The sequence below is a fragment of the Micropterus salmoides genome, unplaced genomic scaffold (genome assembly GCF_014851395.1).
Source record: "Micropterus salmoides isolate LMB-PRFRI ecotype aquatic unplaced genomic scaffold, ASM1485139v1 Ms_hic_scaffold_8, whole genome shotgun sequence".
Classification (NCBI taxonomy): Eukaryota; Metazoa; Chordata; class Actinopteri; order Centrarchiformes; family Centrarchidae; genus Micropterus; species Micropterus salmoides.
Genome location: NW_024044570.1, coordinates 32,596,900 through 32,613,631, shown reverse-complemented (window position 1 = coordinate 32,613,631; position 16,732 = coordinate 32,596,900). Strand labels below are relative to the sequence as shown.

The following is a 16,732-nucleotide window of genomic DNA, read 5'->3' as shown; positions in this document are numbered from 1 at the left end:
ACCACTAAACACAAAGATTAAATCTGTGAGGAATGACAAGTATGCTTGAAACATGAGCACATACACGTGCATGCATAAGCATGAAGGAAAGGGGGGTGCCCCACACTTCTAACACAAAAGTGACAGCCTTTTGTTTTGAGCAGTGTGCCTGTCAGAGGAAAAAACAGCATTACAATGAGAGGATTAGAAGGCCATTGTGAAATTCTAAGTGCTGCTGAAGGACCAGCTGGTTGTATTACTAAAACACAATAAAGACATGGTGGAAAAGTAGAAATTTCAATTGGCAAATAAGTGGATTGAGTTCCACAAAACATGTAGATGTCACACACAGTATGTAACCATCTGTACTTAAACAGACATGCACTTATAGGTGCATTTGAGGCGAGTCTGGTGGGCAAACAAAGAGTGACAAACAGTATGTGAGGAACATAGTTTGTCTTTCCCACAGATTCTTCTTATGCTGGGCACATTTACATGGAAATTAACAAAGCTAAAACAGGTACTTTTGGACAGTGCATGTGCAAGCTGCACAAGCTTTCGAGTATGTATGAGAAAACCTCTAATACACTAGGAGGAAATTCCTTACGAGATGAAAGAAAAGTTTATTCAATTAGCCCGAAAAAGGAAGAGGAATAAAAGTTTGTGTACATCTAGTTACAAAAACGTCTCAAGCTTGTACATAGGGACTGATGATTACAAGCCTGCTGATTGACAAAACCCTGAGGACAAAATAACAATCTCAGGTTCCAATTTGTTACTGAATCACGCACATACAAAGGCTGACTTGCAGCCCAATGACTACTGCTGCAGGGGAAATATTAAGGGATCAAATGATTCTGGGAATCAAAGATCTCAAACGGTTTTGTGTGTTTTACTTGAGCATGCACTAAGAGCCCTCTTTAAATCGTGCAGATGCAACAACAATTGCAAAGCGGTAGGTCTTGGCTGCAGACTGTGTGCACCTGCTATTTTGGCTCATGTATGTGCAGCAGTGCAAAGTGCAAAAGGGCTGTCTGAGGAGAATTATAGATCAGAGGGTGGGGTGAATAATAAATATGCTCTCAGGCAGTCACATCGCTGGTCTCATCGCTCTCAAAGAGCTAAGACAACCATAGTGACATGACAATAAATCCATAAATGGAAATATGCTTCTTCTGGAAATCAGATTGTTGTCTGGATGGCGCAGAGTGGCACGACCTGCACACACAACACCATTCATGTTGACGATAGAAATGAAGCCTGTTATTCATTATTATACTGCGTGTCATGTTGAAACAGTATTTGCTTTGTAATGCATTTAAGAATAAAACACGATTAATATGCTTTGGTAACCTGATGTCTCCCTCATAAAAAAGCAGAACAACCAACGCGTCTGGTGTGTGTGGTTATTGTGCAGTAGGGTTAGGGTTGTGTCGTTGACTTAATGAAGGCAAACACAGCTGACGGCCGTGCGTAATGGCACTGCGCTCTGACGCGTCAGTTTTCAAATCAGAGACTGCAGATTTATCACCACATCTGACCTGCTGCCTTCAGCTGCTGCAGGGATTAAATTAATTGATGGAGAAGCTTTTCATACAGGATAAAGCCGCCGTGAACAACAGACACTGGAAGAATCACTCTAAAGATAAATGCAGACTTATTTACATTCCTGCTTTAACAGATTTAAACATATCTACTTGCTGAAGAGTGTTTATTTATATTTACGTTTTGAGCATTAGTCAGTTGTTGCTCCAAGTATTTTCTTTTTGGTTCTGAGACGTCTATTCTTTGTGCAAAGTCTAAGACCTATTTTCCACAATAATACTATATACTATAATATAACAACTTGCTTTGTGCTGCCTCAGTTGAATGAACCTCCCACCTGTTTGTGCCACACCTGTTACCTGTGCACTGTGTGTAGCCACCTAATTACCACACAGACACACAAAGTGAATTTCAAGGTTAGGAAAAAACCAAACTCTCAACTCTCAAGAGCTGCTTGGGCTGGTTGTTGCACTGCCATGAAAATAGGTCTAAAAATAAGGGGAGATTGAAATGTAGAGAATCAGATTATAAACTTAGATATGTGTGATGTTATCACAAAGCGTTAATGAATGACATTATGAGCTTGGCTAGGCTTACTTATATTGTGCTGTATGCACTGTATGCAAAATACAAAGATCAGGTGGAAAACAGACTTTTAGCAGGAAGATGCTAGAATTTACACAGATGGCCATTCATGTGTGCGGCAGTATCCTAATACAGTCACCAGCAAAAACAAACACTTGAGGAAGGAGCTGACCTGCAGCAGGCACGTCAGGTTTTGTTTCCCATGTTTAACCTTTGTCCTCACCTGCCAGTTTTCACGTAATCAGCACTGAGAGTCACACTGACGGGGGCCACAGTGACATCACTACTGCTCCCTTGCACTACTGGCTGCTGTGCCTTGCCTCTCTGCTGGCTCCGCCTCCTAGATCTGATCTGAAAGAAGAAACAAAGGGAAGGTGAAGGAGCCAGAATATTGCCTTTTCCTCTCTCTCATGTCGTTTACACTTTCACTACAGTACTTTGTACTGGCTTCCACTGTCTAACTGCCTGTCTCTCTATCATCAGTTCTTTCTTGAGTTTCTCTTGCTCATAGTTACAGTATGTAAATAAAACTGATTTCCAAAGCAATGACAACACAAGTGATGCCCAATGGGCAATTAGAGCTAGAAGAAGAAGATACTTTATTGTCAAATACACATACATGTTGTGAAATTCATTCTCTGCATTTAACCCATCCCTCAAGGGAGCAGTGGGCAGCTGCTATGCAGCGCCCGGGGACCTCCTCCAGATCTTTATCAGTATCTGGTTAATGGCACTGCCTGGAAAACCTAACAAGTAATATGTTTTTGATTGGGGGGAAACCAGAGCACCTGGAGGACACCCACGCAGAGAACATGCAAACTCCACACAGAAAGGCGGGACAACTGGTTTGAACCAGCAACCATCTTGCTGTGAGGCCACAGTGCTATCCACTGGAACACCGTGCCGCCCAAACAGGGGCTACAGTTTGCATGTGTGTAACACAAAGGTCACATGAAACGTGTGTACAGAGCTGTGATCGGTTGTTTTTAGTGAATAATACAACCCTGTATTGTAAAATGATAAATAAATCTAACTTGTACCAAAGTGCTGTTTTATGGGTCCGAACCCAGCCGTTCCATACAAAGCAAGCACTTCAGTCTTTTGTGGGCATATTTTTGATGAGGTATTTAGTCATATCATAGTAATGACATTTATATTTTACTTTATGTGAACATATTTATGTAGATTATTGTCTTACTGTATTCTACTAGACCATGCAGACACAGTGAACTGTACCAACCCAATGATTAATTCATCCATCACCTTTTAAAGGAATCAGAATAGACAGCTATTTAAATTGAACACTAGCAAACCTGAAGAGAGTCGTGTTTTCCATTAAATCTTACTGGGACTACAGGATAAAGTGTGGGAGCCAGGATTGTCCAGGATGCAGGTCACATGGGCCCAGTGGTACTTTTCTAGGGGTCACTGGTCATCCAAGAGGGACAATAAACAATAACGTGAAAACTGCACACCAGTTGAGTTCTACAGAATAATATAAAACATTATATTAGAATCAATATTAGACACTTTATTTTTATATACATAATTTAGTTCCCCCCCCCAAATATTCTAAAAAGTCTAAATCAATATAGGGTGATCAAGTATGCCGCTTTGTTTCATCAGGGTTTAACTGTGCCACTGACGTGCTTATGAGACAGCATTTTACTTTAAGTCAACTTCTACAAATTTGAATTTTTCTTATCAACATTGATCAGTCTTCCCTTTGTTGAGCTTACGCTACAATAGATAACTAAATTTCACAGGACGGAGATGCTACTCAGTTGTGATGCACATGATTAAGACATTGATGTGATCTTCTTAAAAGGACAGCCAATTATTATTTACTATCTGCCAGGGTTAGCTTTCAGTGAGTACTCGACTGCTATTTAGCTGCAACGTATGGGACTGGAACATAATGTGTACAAGTAGAGGGTAGAGTTGAGTTTCCTTATTTACCAAAATCCTCTCTGGAGAAGTATATAGACACCAGTTTTTCAATAGGTAACAACCAATAGTTAATTACATAAATACATAAAAATGTAAATTTAAATGACAAGCCAGCTTTTAGCTTTGATAGGGCTCTTGATTTTATGGGGGACAATTGTGCACAGTAACAGGACATTTTTTAAGGGGAATCTCTGAATGTAACACTGTGGTTTTACTCTAACATGTCTCCTTTAAACCCTGTCAAACTGAAGTGGCTGCTACTGTGCTGGCAACAACAACAAAAACACTTGAAATTAAATGTTCAGAAAAATCTTGTTACCAAATATTATGAAAACCCAGCACAACAACAATAGAGATAAGCCTTGTTGTGTCAAAACTGCCAACTTAGTGAGCTTTGCTGCCCAGTCTGGTTTTAGTAGAAGGATTTGGCATCTATATTAAGCTGTTGAAACTCTGGTTGTCAGACACTTGGTCCTTTGTTTAAGGCTTTCAGACTGCTGGCTCTCAGTGGACCCTGATTTCTTTAATGGCTTAAGAAAACCTCATACAGTTAGGGGAGAGAGTATCCAGATTGCAGGCTGTAGAGATCAATGTTCTCTACAACCTGCAAGAATTGCAGTTGAGGTAAAGGTTGACATTCAATGTTTAACTATGAATCAACCTCAAAGCCTTATTGTACTGGCACAATCAAATCAACCAGCACAAAGTGTTGGCTCCTGTGCACAAGCTGTTCTTGTTCTTATAAGCACATTGTATGGGCACAAGGGTTGGGTTAAGTGGAATATAATATAATATAATTGTTTAATCGTACAAAACTCATAGTGTAGAAACGACAATTAGTGGTTTTATGGGGTGTTATGCGCCAGATATTTCTTGGCCCACAGCAATGACATCCCAGAATTTCTGCTTGTTGTGTGTCAACCTCAGAGTGATGACAAAACCTCAGATAATTGCTATGCACATCCAAGAAATAGTCTGCCAGCAGTCTTTATGCTAAGCTAACCGACTATTCGCTGTAGCCTCTACTCAACGTACAGATAAGAGAGTGGTTTCTTTTCATCTGACTCTCGGCAAGAAAGCGAATAAGTGTATTTTCCAAACTGTCAAATGGTTGCTTGAGTGCCAAGATATGTACAGTATCTCACAAAAGTGAGTATGCCCCTCACATTTTTGTAAATATTTGATGGTATCTTTTCATGTGACAACACTGAAGAAATGACACTTTGCTACAATGTAAAGTAGTGAGTGTACAGCTTTTATAAAAGTGTACATTTGATGTCCCCTCAAAATAACACATCACACAGCCATTAATGTCTAAACCGCTGGCAACGAAAGTGAGCAGACCCCAAAGTGAAAATGTCCAAATTGGGGCCAAAGTATCAATATTTTGTATGGCCAACATTATTTTCCAGTACTGCCTTGAACCTCTTGGGCATGGAGTTCACCAGAGCTTCACAGGTCACCACTGGTGTCCTCTTCCACTCCTCCATGACGACATCACGGAGCTGGTGGTTGTTAGAGACCTTGAACTCCTCCACCTTCCGGTTGATGATGGCCCCCAGATGCTCAATAGGGTTATGGAGATATGGAGACATGCTTGGCCAGTCCATCAGCTTTACCCTCAGCTTCTTTAGCAAGGCATTGGTCGTCTTGGAGGTGTGTTTGGGGTTGTTATGTTGGAATACTGCCCTGCAGCCCAGTCTCCGAAGGGAGGGGATCCTGCTCTCCTTCAGTGTGTCACAGTACAATTTAGCATTCATGGTTCCCTCAATGAGCTGTAGCTCCCAGTGCAGGCAGCACTCATGCAGCCCCAGACCATGACACTCCCACCACCATGCTGGACTGTAGGCAAGACACACTTGTCTTTGTACTCTTCACCTGGTGGCCACCACACACACTTGACCCCATCTGAACCAAATAAGTTTATCTTGGTCTCATCAGACCACAGGACATGGTTCCAGTAATCCATGTACTTAGTACTTAGCTTGTCTTCAGCACACTGTTAGCGGTCTTTCTTGTGTATCATATTTAGAAGAGGCTTCATTCTGAAATGACCACGCAGACCAATTTGATGCAGTGTGCGTGTAGTCTGAGCAATGACAGGCTGAACCTCTGGAGCAATGCTGGCGGCACTCATAGGTCTATTTCCCAAAGACAACCTCTGGATATGATGCTGAGCACATACCACTCAACTTTTTAGGTCAACCACGGCGAGACCTGTTCCGTGTGGAACCTGTCCTGTTGAACTGCTGTATGGTCTTGGCCACCATGCTGAAGCTCAGTTTCAGGGTCTTGGCAATCTTCTTATAGCCTAGGCCATCTTTATGTAGAGCAACCATTCTTTTTTTCTTAGATCCTCAGAGAGATTTTTGCGATGAGGTGCCATGTTGAACTTCCAGTGACCAGTATGAGGGTGTGAGAGCAATAACACTAAATTTAACACACCGGGGAGGGAAAATGGCTAATTGAGCCCAATTTGGACATGTACTCACTTTTGTAGCCAGCGGTTTAGACATTAATGGCTGTGTGTGTTATTCGGAGGGGACAGCAAATTTACACTGTCATACAAGCTGTACACTCACTCCTTTAAACTGTAGCAAAGTGTCATTTATTCAGTATTGTCACATGAAAAGATATAATCAAATATTTAAAAAATTGGGAGGTGTGGACTCACTTTTGTGAGATACTGTATAGATGACATAACAAATCTACAGGCAAAGGCCAATGGTCTAGCTTTTAAAGTTGAAATTATGTTATTTAAAGTCTGTAATGATATCCATGTATAATGGTGCTATTTATGTTTTGCAAAATAGTGAACTATATAATATTATGGAGAGAGATGTAAGTATATGATTGCATTAACACTGTTTCATTGATAATTTTCCAATATTGCATCAACTGACGGCAATTAAATATGCATTTCTGTTACCAAACAAGTCAGATGTAAATATAAACATGAAGTCATAATTTTCCAAAATAGACAAATAGAGAAATAGAATCAGTTACTTTAGAGAACGAATTTTGGTATCCAGTTTTAAAATCCAAAGTTTTAATGTGAAATAAGATGCTCTCTTATACCTTTGGTGTGAGAGGCCCGGGTTCAATACCCCACTTTGAAACATCCACCATTGTGTCCCTGAGCAAGACACTTAACCCCTAGTTGCTCCAGAGGCAATTGTAAGTCGCTTTGGATAAAAGCAGCAGCTAAATGAACAAGTGTAATGTAATCTTATCAGAACGGATGCATGCAATGATTACCAGCGTACCATCAAATCTTTACCTGAGCTTGTGTTAGTGAAGCCGAAGTCAGACTCTTGAACACTCGTCCTGGTGCAGGACTACGTTGCCTGGGCTTGGCTTCTGTTTGAGAATCCTTCTCTTCAACCCTCTGTCTACCCATTGGATCCAACAGGTACCGCTGGGCCAGACGCATCACCCGGGTCAGTACACTTTTGGCCCTGGTAGCTGGGTCTGCGGGTACAAAATAAATTTTGGTTCTCAATTAGAAAGAAAACAGACTTTATTCTGGTATTCCAAAGCCCTATAAAGTAGGAAATGTTAAGGTGGTATGAAAATGCAAAACTCCATCTTATTATAATCACACTCCCATTTTGCAGACCTCAATGAGCACCACTCACTTACAAAATCCCAGGGACAACCCTGTCATGATACTGTAAGCAGTGAATGTTGGAGTTACAAACAAGTTATCATTCTATTACAGGCAACTGCCTACTGAATTGCCTTTGTGCATTTATGTGTGTGAATGTGTCTTTGTTATACACAAATGAATGTTATCAGTGGCTCACCATATTTACACATGGGGCAGAATCTGCCTGCTTAGGCAAGCTGTGAACACAAATACCCTCATACACAATGTACTGTCCTTGTTTGTGTGCAAGCCCACTCATGCTTACATTTGCAGGCAGGGATACTAAAGATGTATCTCATGTTATTTAACACAAAAATTTCTGGGAATCAGTATACTATTCAAATAAGTGATGCATTTAAACTCTTTTTATTCATTTGCTTTTCGGGATTATTTTCCTGTCTTTATTCAAGAACATTGTCTTTCAGTTTGAGAGCATGATTTGTTGATTTCACATTCAGATTTCGTATTGCTTTCACTTGAAAACCCTGCCCTTGCACTCAAACAGCCCCTGCTTGTGCTTAGATTTGCTCAGTTTTGGCACAAACCGTGTGCTTGAACCTAGATGCGTTGTTTGCTCAGATTTCCTGCCTCTAGCACCAGCCCTTCACCTCGCTTTTCAGGCTGCTTTTGTGCACTAGCTCTTGCTCTCAGATTTCTGCTCTGCTCTCTGCTTATTTGTGCAATAACCCTGCCAAAATCATCCAACAGAATGCCAGGTGTAGTGTTGAACACTGAAATGATCCCTGCCTTGTCGCAGATGCGTTTGCTTTACTTCTTATAGTGTCAAATATGGGCGGTTGCTCTTTAAACAGGTTCATCCACTCCAGCCCTCCATGGCTTTATTATTATATTATTATTATACTTCCATAAAAGCTATATACATGTTATATAGTATCCTTGTAGCACACTGGCTTCCCATCAGGGTGCTAGAGGAGAAAACAACGTCACGTTTGTGACTCACTTACCGCCGAAGTCAAGGACCTCCAGTAAGTTTTTTATTTTAAGTTTAATATTCTTTTATTTCTACGGTCTTAATGTCCTGGCTGCTTACTTTTACTAGTGGTCCTTTTCCCATCTCCAAACAAGAAAATACAGAAAAAAAGAAACATGTTGTCCATTTTGTTGTAAGTTGCCCAACAACAGTGCTCCCATAAAGTTAAACAGTTAAACAGTATTATCAGGGATGTATCCTTGTGTGCAAATATGACTTTATCAATTAAATCTGAAGGAAGTAATATCACCATTAATATAACAAACTTCCTTGACTTTGCCTGTGAGTGAGTCACAAAGGTGACGTTTTCTCCTCTAGCACCCTGATGGGAGGCTACACGGCCACTATTATACAGTATATACAGTCTATTATAGTAAAAAGTACAGGTACTGGTATACAGTATGCAATAACTGGAAAGCAAGGGAAGTATGTAATAAAGCTGTGGAGGTGGCAGTGGACCAGAAACCCGATTAAAGAGTAACAGCCCATGCAGGACGCTCTAAGAAGTAAAGCGAATGCACCCACAAAGATACAGGGATCATTTCATTGGTCCACACTACACCTGGCATTCTTTTGGATTGGGGATTTTGACAAGATTTTTTAAAGTTATTTATTTGACAGGGACAATGCAAACAACCATAGTGTCAAAACAAAGCTTGTCACTTAAGTGCTGCATATAAAGTTTGTAGCTAATGCTAATTTTCAACTCCTGGTTGGGCTTTTATACACAATAGAATTTACATACTTCACTACTTCAATTAAAAAAATAATATAAACATGATATATAAACATGCATATGCAACTCTTACCTATTTACAATAATTAAAAATCAGTACACTTTTGGTTTGTCTTTAACCAGTTTTTAAGCCTGGAAGTAAACATTTTAAAGTCAGGTACAGTCTTGATGTCAGATGGTAATGAGTTCCAGAGCTCTTCACAGAGAAGGTCGTCTGTCCAAAGCTGGTCCTGCAGTATGGTATTTTACAGTCATGATTTGTGGAGCTCCTAGTGACTCGAATGCTGTTTTGTCTCTCAACAAATGAAATGAGAACAGATGAAAAATGTGAGCGCAAACGTTTTATGCATGCACAGAAGCAGCATGAGCGCGAGAAGAAGGGCTGAAGCTAGAGGCAGGAAATCTGTGCAAGCAACAAGATATCTGAGTGTAAGCACACGGTTTGAGCAGCAAATCTAAGCACAAGCAGGGGCTGTTTGAGTGTGAGGGCAGGTTTTAGTGAAATAAGTGAAGTGTTACAAAATTTGAATGTGAAATCAATAAATCATGCTCTCAAATTTAAAGACTATGCCCTTGAATAAGGAAAAATAACCCCCATACTATGGTTCCCTGGGGACAAGTAAGAGAGCTTACTGTATACCATTTTGTTAAAATAACAAGCTCATCAGAATACTTTGCTTCATGTGTTTCAAAATTTTCAGCAAATCAGTTTGCTTTTTTTAAATGGTCAGTGGTTATTAATGGTCTGTTTGTATAGGGACAAGCATATAGAAAGAACCAATGCCATATACTACAACATATATAGCTTAAGGTAATTTGCAATTCTGCCCTTATATGGACCTTTAAAATACACCAAACTCAGCCACAGAATATCTGCTAAATAGAATCAAATTTATGAACAAAGTCTAAAACATGTGAACAACCATTGCACTATGGCTAAATCCAAATGTTCTGTACAAATGAAAAAGAAATTATGGTTGAAAAATACAGCACTATTGGATATACTTTCTTTATGTGAGATTTATTTTATAACTTAATTCAACAATAGAACGGCAAGGGAGCAACCGTCTTGTTCTGACAAAAAATTAAAAAAAATTTGTTGAGAGGTGATTTACTGTAGTGGCAAAACTGGAAGTGTGCACTTGTCACACAATAGAGCTGCACTCGTCTCCAGTTAACTTATTGTTTAAGGTCTTAAGTCTTTAACTAATCCAATGACAAGCAGTTTAGTTAAAATATTATTAAGGATTATCTTGTAACAGAATTGTGACTTAATGCACTATTATACAGGTTGGTACTTGTAAACCTTTTGCATACACCTCTCCCTCTCAACATAGGGCTGAATCTGCTGAATTGAGAGTGATTTAGTACCACTGACATCTTTCTTCCTGTATTAGCTGGAACCATTCACCAGGCAAGATAAATGGGGTGTATTAGCACACACAAAAAAATAGAATAAGACACACGTTAAAAATGTACACATACACATGTAGAGGCATCGGATACACACCTTGCTCAGTCTTCTTGTCCTCTTCTGGAGGTGTTGATATATTTTCTTTTTCTTTCCCACCACTGACTTGGGCTGGCAGTGTGGCCCTCTGCTTTTCACACTGTTCTGAGAGAGACCCACACACAAGTAATATATAAGGCGACATTAGCTTAGCTCAACTTTAACCGAACAGTGAGAGGTCAAGTTTATTGTGGGTAATATAGGTACAGGTCAAGACAAGGAAGAAGAATGCATGGATTAAAAAAAAACATAATAACTGCATAACGCAGTAACAGGAAACGAGGAGACGCACATCACCCACTGTACTAGTACTATATAAGTGAATAGTCATATAAATGGCTATTTAATGTGAAAGGAGTCACTCTTACTGAGAAATGCCACCCAGTTCTAGGGTCTCTTTTGGCTCTGTGGAGCCTTATAGCATTCTTTCAATCTTTGTTATGGTTTTCCGACAGGCAACTCCACTCTCATCAGCCTCCTTTACAAAATCAGCTGTCCTGCAGTATGTTAATAAAAACTGAGATTTGTTGTCACTGGTAAATACTATACACTTGTCAACTACCTTTTGAATTACAGTTGAAAATTTTCTTCTTTTGTGAAAGTAAGTAAGTATTTGCTGTATGTGTCAAGTCAAGTCAGATTTAACTACTAAGTCTCTTATTTCTACTCAGTGGGCCAGAGTTAAGCTGAGATGCAAGTCTGTGTGGGTTTGTGTCATGTGAGAGGCCAGGGGTGATGTTGACTTTAAATTTGTAACAGTGTGTATCAGTGTTTTAACACAAGCTTAAAGGAAAATGTGTCTGCCAAACAGGAAGAGCCAATGATAAAGTGTAGTTTCTCCTGACCTAATGCAAGGTCTTTGCAGAGTCCCGAGTAGGGTTATCTTTGATGTTAAAACAACTCCATTTCCCAGACACACCCTCCCCCCCTCCTATAACCCATGGCTCTCTCCCTCTGCCTCAGGTCTCTCGCGCCTTCCCTTCCTCCAATCTATCTCAATCACTGTCAGACACCGGTTAAGGATAGGTTCCCTTCCAAAGCCAAATGCCAACTTCAAAACACTGACGTGTCACAGCATGTTTCCTGTTAGCCACCCAAAGACTAACTGGATAAGAACGTATGGCATTTTTAAATTAATTATCAGGGGAAATTAGTCAAGTATTCTGACAAATTATGTGTAGTAAGTCTGACAATATGTTCACCCCTCTTGACTCTGCACATGTCCAAATTTAAACCTCTTTTAGAAACTCAACTTTTCTCTTGGGTGACAGACTAAAACTCCAGACAGACAATTACTTTCAGATTATAGAGCCAAAATAGTCAAACATGTGCACACACAAACACACTACCGATGCATTAACACTGGTGAGCTCACCGGCACAGTTTCTGTGTGACTCAGAGTTCTAATGAGAAGGTCTGAATGACTGTGTGTGTGATTTATTGCTGGAACTCGGCAGGTTCTGTTACTCCTCCTGAAGCTGCCACCCAGCAGTCCGTTTCATTCTCACAGTCTAAAAAAAAAAAAGAGCTTTTGGGGAAACAATGCATAGTACACAGAACAACTCCGCAAACATAAAAACCCACACTGAAGAGCTCCAGGGGAGGTCACTTTGCAGACACAGACTAACAGAGATTTAAGTCTTATGCTGGCAGTGTTCATTGCAACTAGTGATAGGCCAAAACGTTTGAATATATTTCTTTGTGTTGAAAGCCTTGAATCGAGGGATGTTTTTATGAAGCATGTCTGGCAGCTTTAGCTTGATATGAAATATTTAGTGTAATTTACCCCCAAACTCCCTCCCCACAGAATTAGGGGAAGGGGTTTGGAGTGTTAAAACACTTAAAACATACAGTGGTTATTGTGCTTTTTGTGTGTAGCTAGATTTGGGAACATAAAATGCATGTGATGTAACCTGATTTCAAAATCTGACAGTGTATCTGTCAGTATATTACTATTCCTATATTACTTACTTTTGGTTTTAATACGAAGGCCTAGAGTTAGTGAATTTTTGGCATGGCTGAAAAATAAATCTGCTGCTTTCACTCTCATTTTTCATGCTTTATATCACAGTTTACTGGCTTATAAAAGTGTCTCTATTTGCTTTGAAAAGTCAAGCCCTAGTTTTAACAATACAAGTTGTTTAAACTCATTATAATTCAGCAGAAATTGGCTTGGGGATCAGAGCAACTGCTCCAGATGAATTAATCTTGGATCCTGTTCAGCCTTAATTGCTACCTTTGTAACATAACCAGCCTGGCCTTTAACTGCTATCAAAAGAAACAGTACCTTGTTGTAGCATAGGTTGTTCTATCACACTGAAGTGACCCACTGATCAGAAAAGCACCACTGCTTTACTGTATGTGGAAGAGCAAAAACACATCTCTCTTTTTTTTTTAATTACAGGCTTTAAAATTGATATTATAGAGCAAACAGTGAAAAATAACCAGTATGAAAGATTTAGTCCTAAAGTGTCTCTGGAATTATCACTGCAGCAACATATCACAGGCTTACCTCTGACAGCTGTCAGACAATCAAATAAGTGTACTGAAGAAGAGCCTTAGCCACTCTCTTTAGACAGCTGATGCCAAAATAAAGGTTTAGACAAATGCTATAATGATAGATGCCAAAACACACACACCCCCCATTCTCACACAGTAATGACAGGGCTGAAGACATGTTGGCAAAGCCACTGACAATACAACATCACATGGACTTTCATAACTTTTAGCCAAACTACTGTCTGGGCTCTAGGAATGGCAATGTCAGCAGACATTTCCTCTCAGCCCCACACACCCCACCCCGACATTTACATAGAGCAATCAACCGTCAGTTGGAGTGGACAGTATCGAGTATAGAAAGATCAAGTATGTGTATGTCATAGGGTTAATACTTTATTTTATACTTCTACTCATGTACAGTACGTTGAATATTAATTATTATTTCTATTTTTTGCATATTTGAGTTCATTAACAGTCCGTCTTCACCTACTCACCCGGTCTTTTCTTTATTTCCCTCCCTATAGCTTCTGTTTAAGTTACCTTGTTAAGCAGATCATCTGCTTATAAAAACACTACTGTAGTGATGTAACAGCAGAATACAGAAGTGAATTTCAAAAGGTCAGCCCATCAGATGTGAGAGGATATTGGTCAGTGACGGTGGCCTGTCACCTTGTATTATGGTGGTGACAAACTTGGTCGCTAAATAACGTGCCACTTTGCCCATCACCATTTTCTCACGCATACTGTTAAATTGGCCATTCAATTAAATAGAAAACAGCAGAGCATTAGATGACACAGCATAACATTACCATAACAGTACCGGTACAAAAATTACATGGGGAGATGAAAAAACATTTAGAAAATCAATTTTCAGCCCCATGCTGAGCTCACAGAGGACCACATTGGACAATAACAATAATTATCTCAATATATATTTTTTTCAATAACAATATAACAAGTGTTCAATAAATATTCAATAAATGTTTGATTTTATTTACTTGAATCATACGCAAATTAGGACTTACAGTGCCTTGCGAAAGTATTCGGCCCCCTTGAACTTTGACCTTTTGCCACATTGCAGGCTTCAAACATAAAGATATAAAACTGTAATTTTTTGTGAAGAATCAACAACAAGTGGGACACAATCATGAAGTGAAACGAAATTTATTGGATATGTCAAACTTTTTTAACAAATAAAAATTATTCAGCCCCCTTAAGTTAATACTTTGTAGCGCCACCTTTTGCTGCGATTACAGCTGTAAGTCATTTTTGCCTGTATTTTTCTTGCAAAACAGCTCGAGCTCAGTGAGGTTGGATGGAGAGTGTTTGTGAACAGCAGTTTTCAGTTCTTTCCACAGATTCTCGATTGGATTCAGGTCTGGACTTTGACTTGGCCATTCTAACACCTGGATATGTTTATTTGTGAACCATTCCAGTGTAGATTTTGCTTTATGTTTTGGATCATTGTCTTGTTGGAAGACAAATCTCCGTCCCAGTCTCAGGTCTTTTGCAGACTCCATCAGGTTTTCTTCCAGAATGGTCCTGTATTTGGCTCCATCCTTCTTCCCATCAATTTTAACCATCTTCCCTGTCCCTGCTGAAGAAAAGCAGGCCCAAACCATGATGCTGCCACCACCATGTTTGACAGTGGGGATGGTGTGTTCAGGGTGATGAGCTGTGTTGCCTTTACGCCAAACATAACGTTTTGCACTGTTGCCAGAAAGTTCGATTTTTGTTTCATCTGACCAGAGCACCTTCTTCCACATGTTTGGTGTGTCTCCCAGGTGGCTTGTGGCAAACTTTAAACGAGACTTTTTATGGATATCTTTAAGAAATGGCTTTCTTCTTGCCACTCTTCCATAAAGGCCAGATTTGTGCAGTATACGACTGATAGTTGTCCTATGGACAGAGTCTCCCACCTCAGCTGTAGATCTCTGCAGTTCATCCAGAGTGATCATGGGCCTCTTGGCTGCATCTCTGATCAGTCTTCTCCTTGTATGAGCTGAAAGTTTAGAGGGACGGCCGGGTCTTTGTAGATTTCCATTTCAATATTATCGCTTGCACAGTGCTACTTGTGATGTTTAAAGCTTGGGAAATCTTTTTGTATCCCAATCCGGCTTTAAACTTCTCCACAACAGTATCTCGGACCTGCCTGGTGTGTTCCTTGTTCTTCATGATGCTCTCTGCACTTTAAACGGACCTCTGAGACTATCACAGAGCAGGTGCATTTATATGGAGACTTGATTTCACACAGGTGGATTCTATTTATCATCATTAGTCATTTAGGTCAACATTGGATCATTCAGAGATCCTCACTGAACTTCTGGAGAGAGTTTGCTGCACTGAAAGTAAAGGGGCTGAATAATTTTGCACGCCCAATTTTTCAGTTTTTTATTTGTTAAAAAGGTTTGAAATATCCAATAAATTTCGTTCCACTTCATAATTGTGTCCCACTTGTTGTTGATTCTTCACAAAAATTACAGTTTTATATCTTTATGTTTGAAGCCTGAAATGTGGCAAAAGGTCGAAAAGTTCAAGGGGGCCGAATACTTTCGCAAGGCACTGTATATATTTATTAGGAAATTTTTTTTGTTGCGGAAAAAGGACTGAAAAAAAGCTTTTACTTCATTTTACTCATGCATATTTGTTGACATGGATTTTATTATAATTGTTTTGAATGTTCCACCTCAGATTTGTGAAGTGATCCACTGTTTCGCATCAAGTGTTGACCATAAAGAAGAGTTTAAACCACAATTAACCATCAGGTTTCTTCAACTTTCAATCAGGAGAAAAAATCAGCCTATAAACTTGAAAGAAATGACGCTTTGATACTTATTGTGATAATTATCGATATCGAACGATATGAAACTTTTTATCGTGATAAAATTGTTGGCCATATCGTCCAGCCCTAATATGATTAAACCAATTCTTTAATTTTGCAATTTCTGGCTGATACTCCTTAAAATACATATTCATAAGTTTTAAGGTGCTAAATGTTTTGATACATTTCTCTTAGCAGTGGCTTTTTACTTGAGAAGCTTTAGTTGCACTTTGGGGTAAGTTTGCATTTTTTTAATCTGTGAAGGGGGCTTGTTAAAGTAACTGAACTTCCACTGTAAAACTGAAGTGAAACACATTGGTGCAGGATGACTATTTCCTCAAATCCTCTGCAAAACCGTTACATTAAATTTATATCTGAACCGACTATAGCATAACACAATGTGATCAACTGCAAACAGGTCACCACAAGCACATGGTCTATCATGGGCCCTCTAAAGAGTTCACTCA

At 39.5% G+C, this 16,732-nt stretch overlaps 1 protein-coding gene across 2 annotated transcripts in view; it reads right to left on the bottom strand.

The window, feature by feature from the left end:
- LOC119894199 (carabin-like) overlaps positions 1-16,732 on the bottom strand; it is an 80,255-nt gene that overhangs the window by 24,510 nt on the left and 39,013 nt on the right. For both annotated transcript variants that reach the window (XM_038706794.1, XM_038706795.1), the window contains exons 11-13: positions 10,946-11,050; positions 7,340-7,530; positions 2,333-2,460 (exon numbers count right to left, since the gene is read on the bottom strand). In XM_038706794.1, coding sequence (XP_038562722.1) covers positions 2,333-2,460; positions 7,340-7,530; positions 10,946-11,050 — 424 coding nt within the window. The remainder of the gene's footprint in view (positions 1-2,332; positions 2,461-7,339; positions 7,531-10,945; positions 11,051-16,732) is intronic.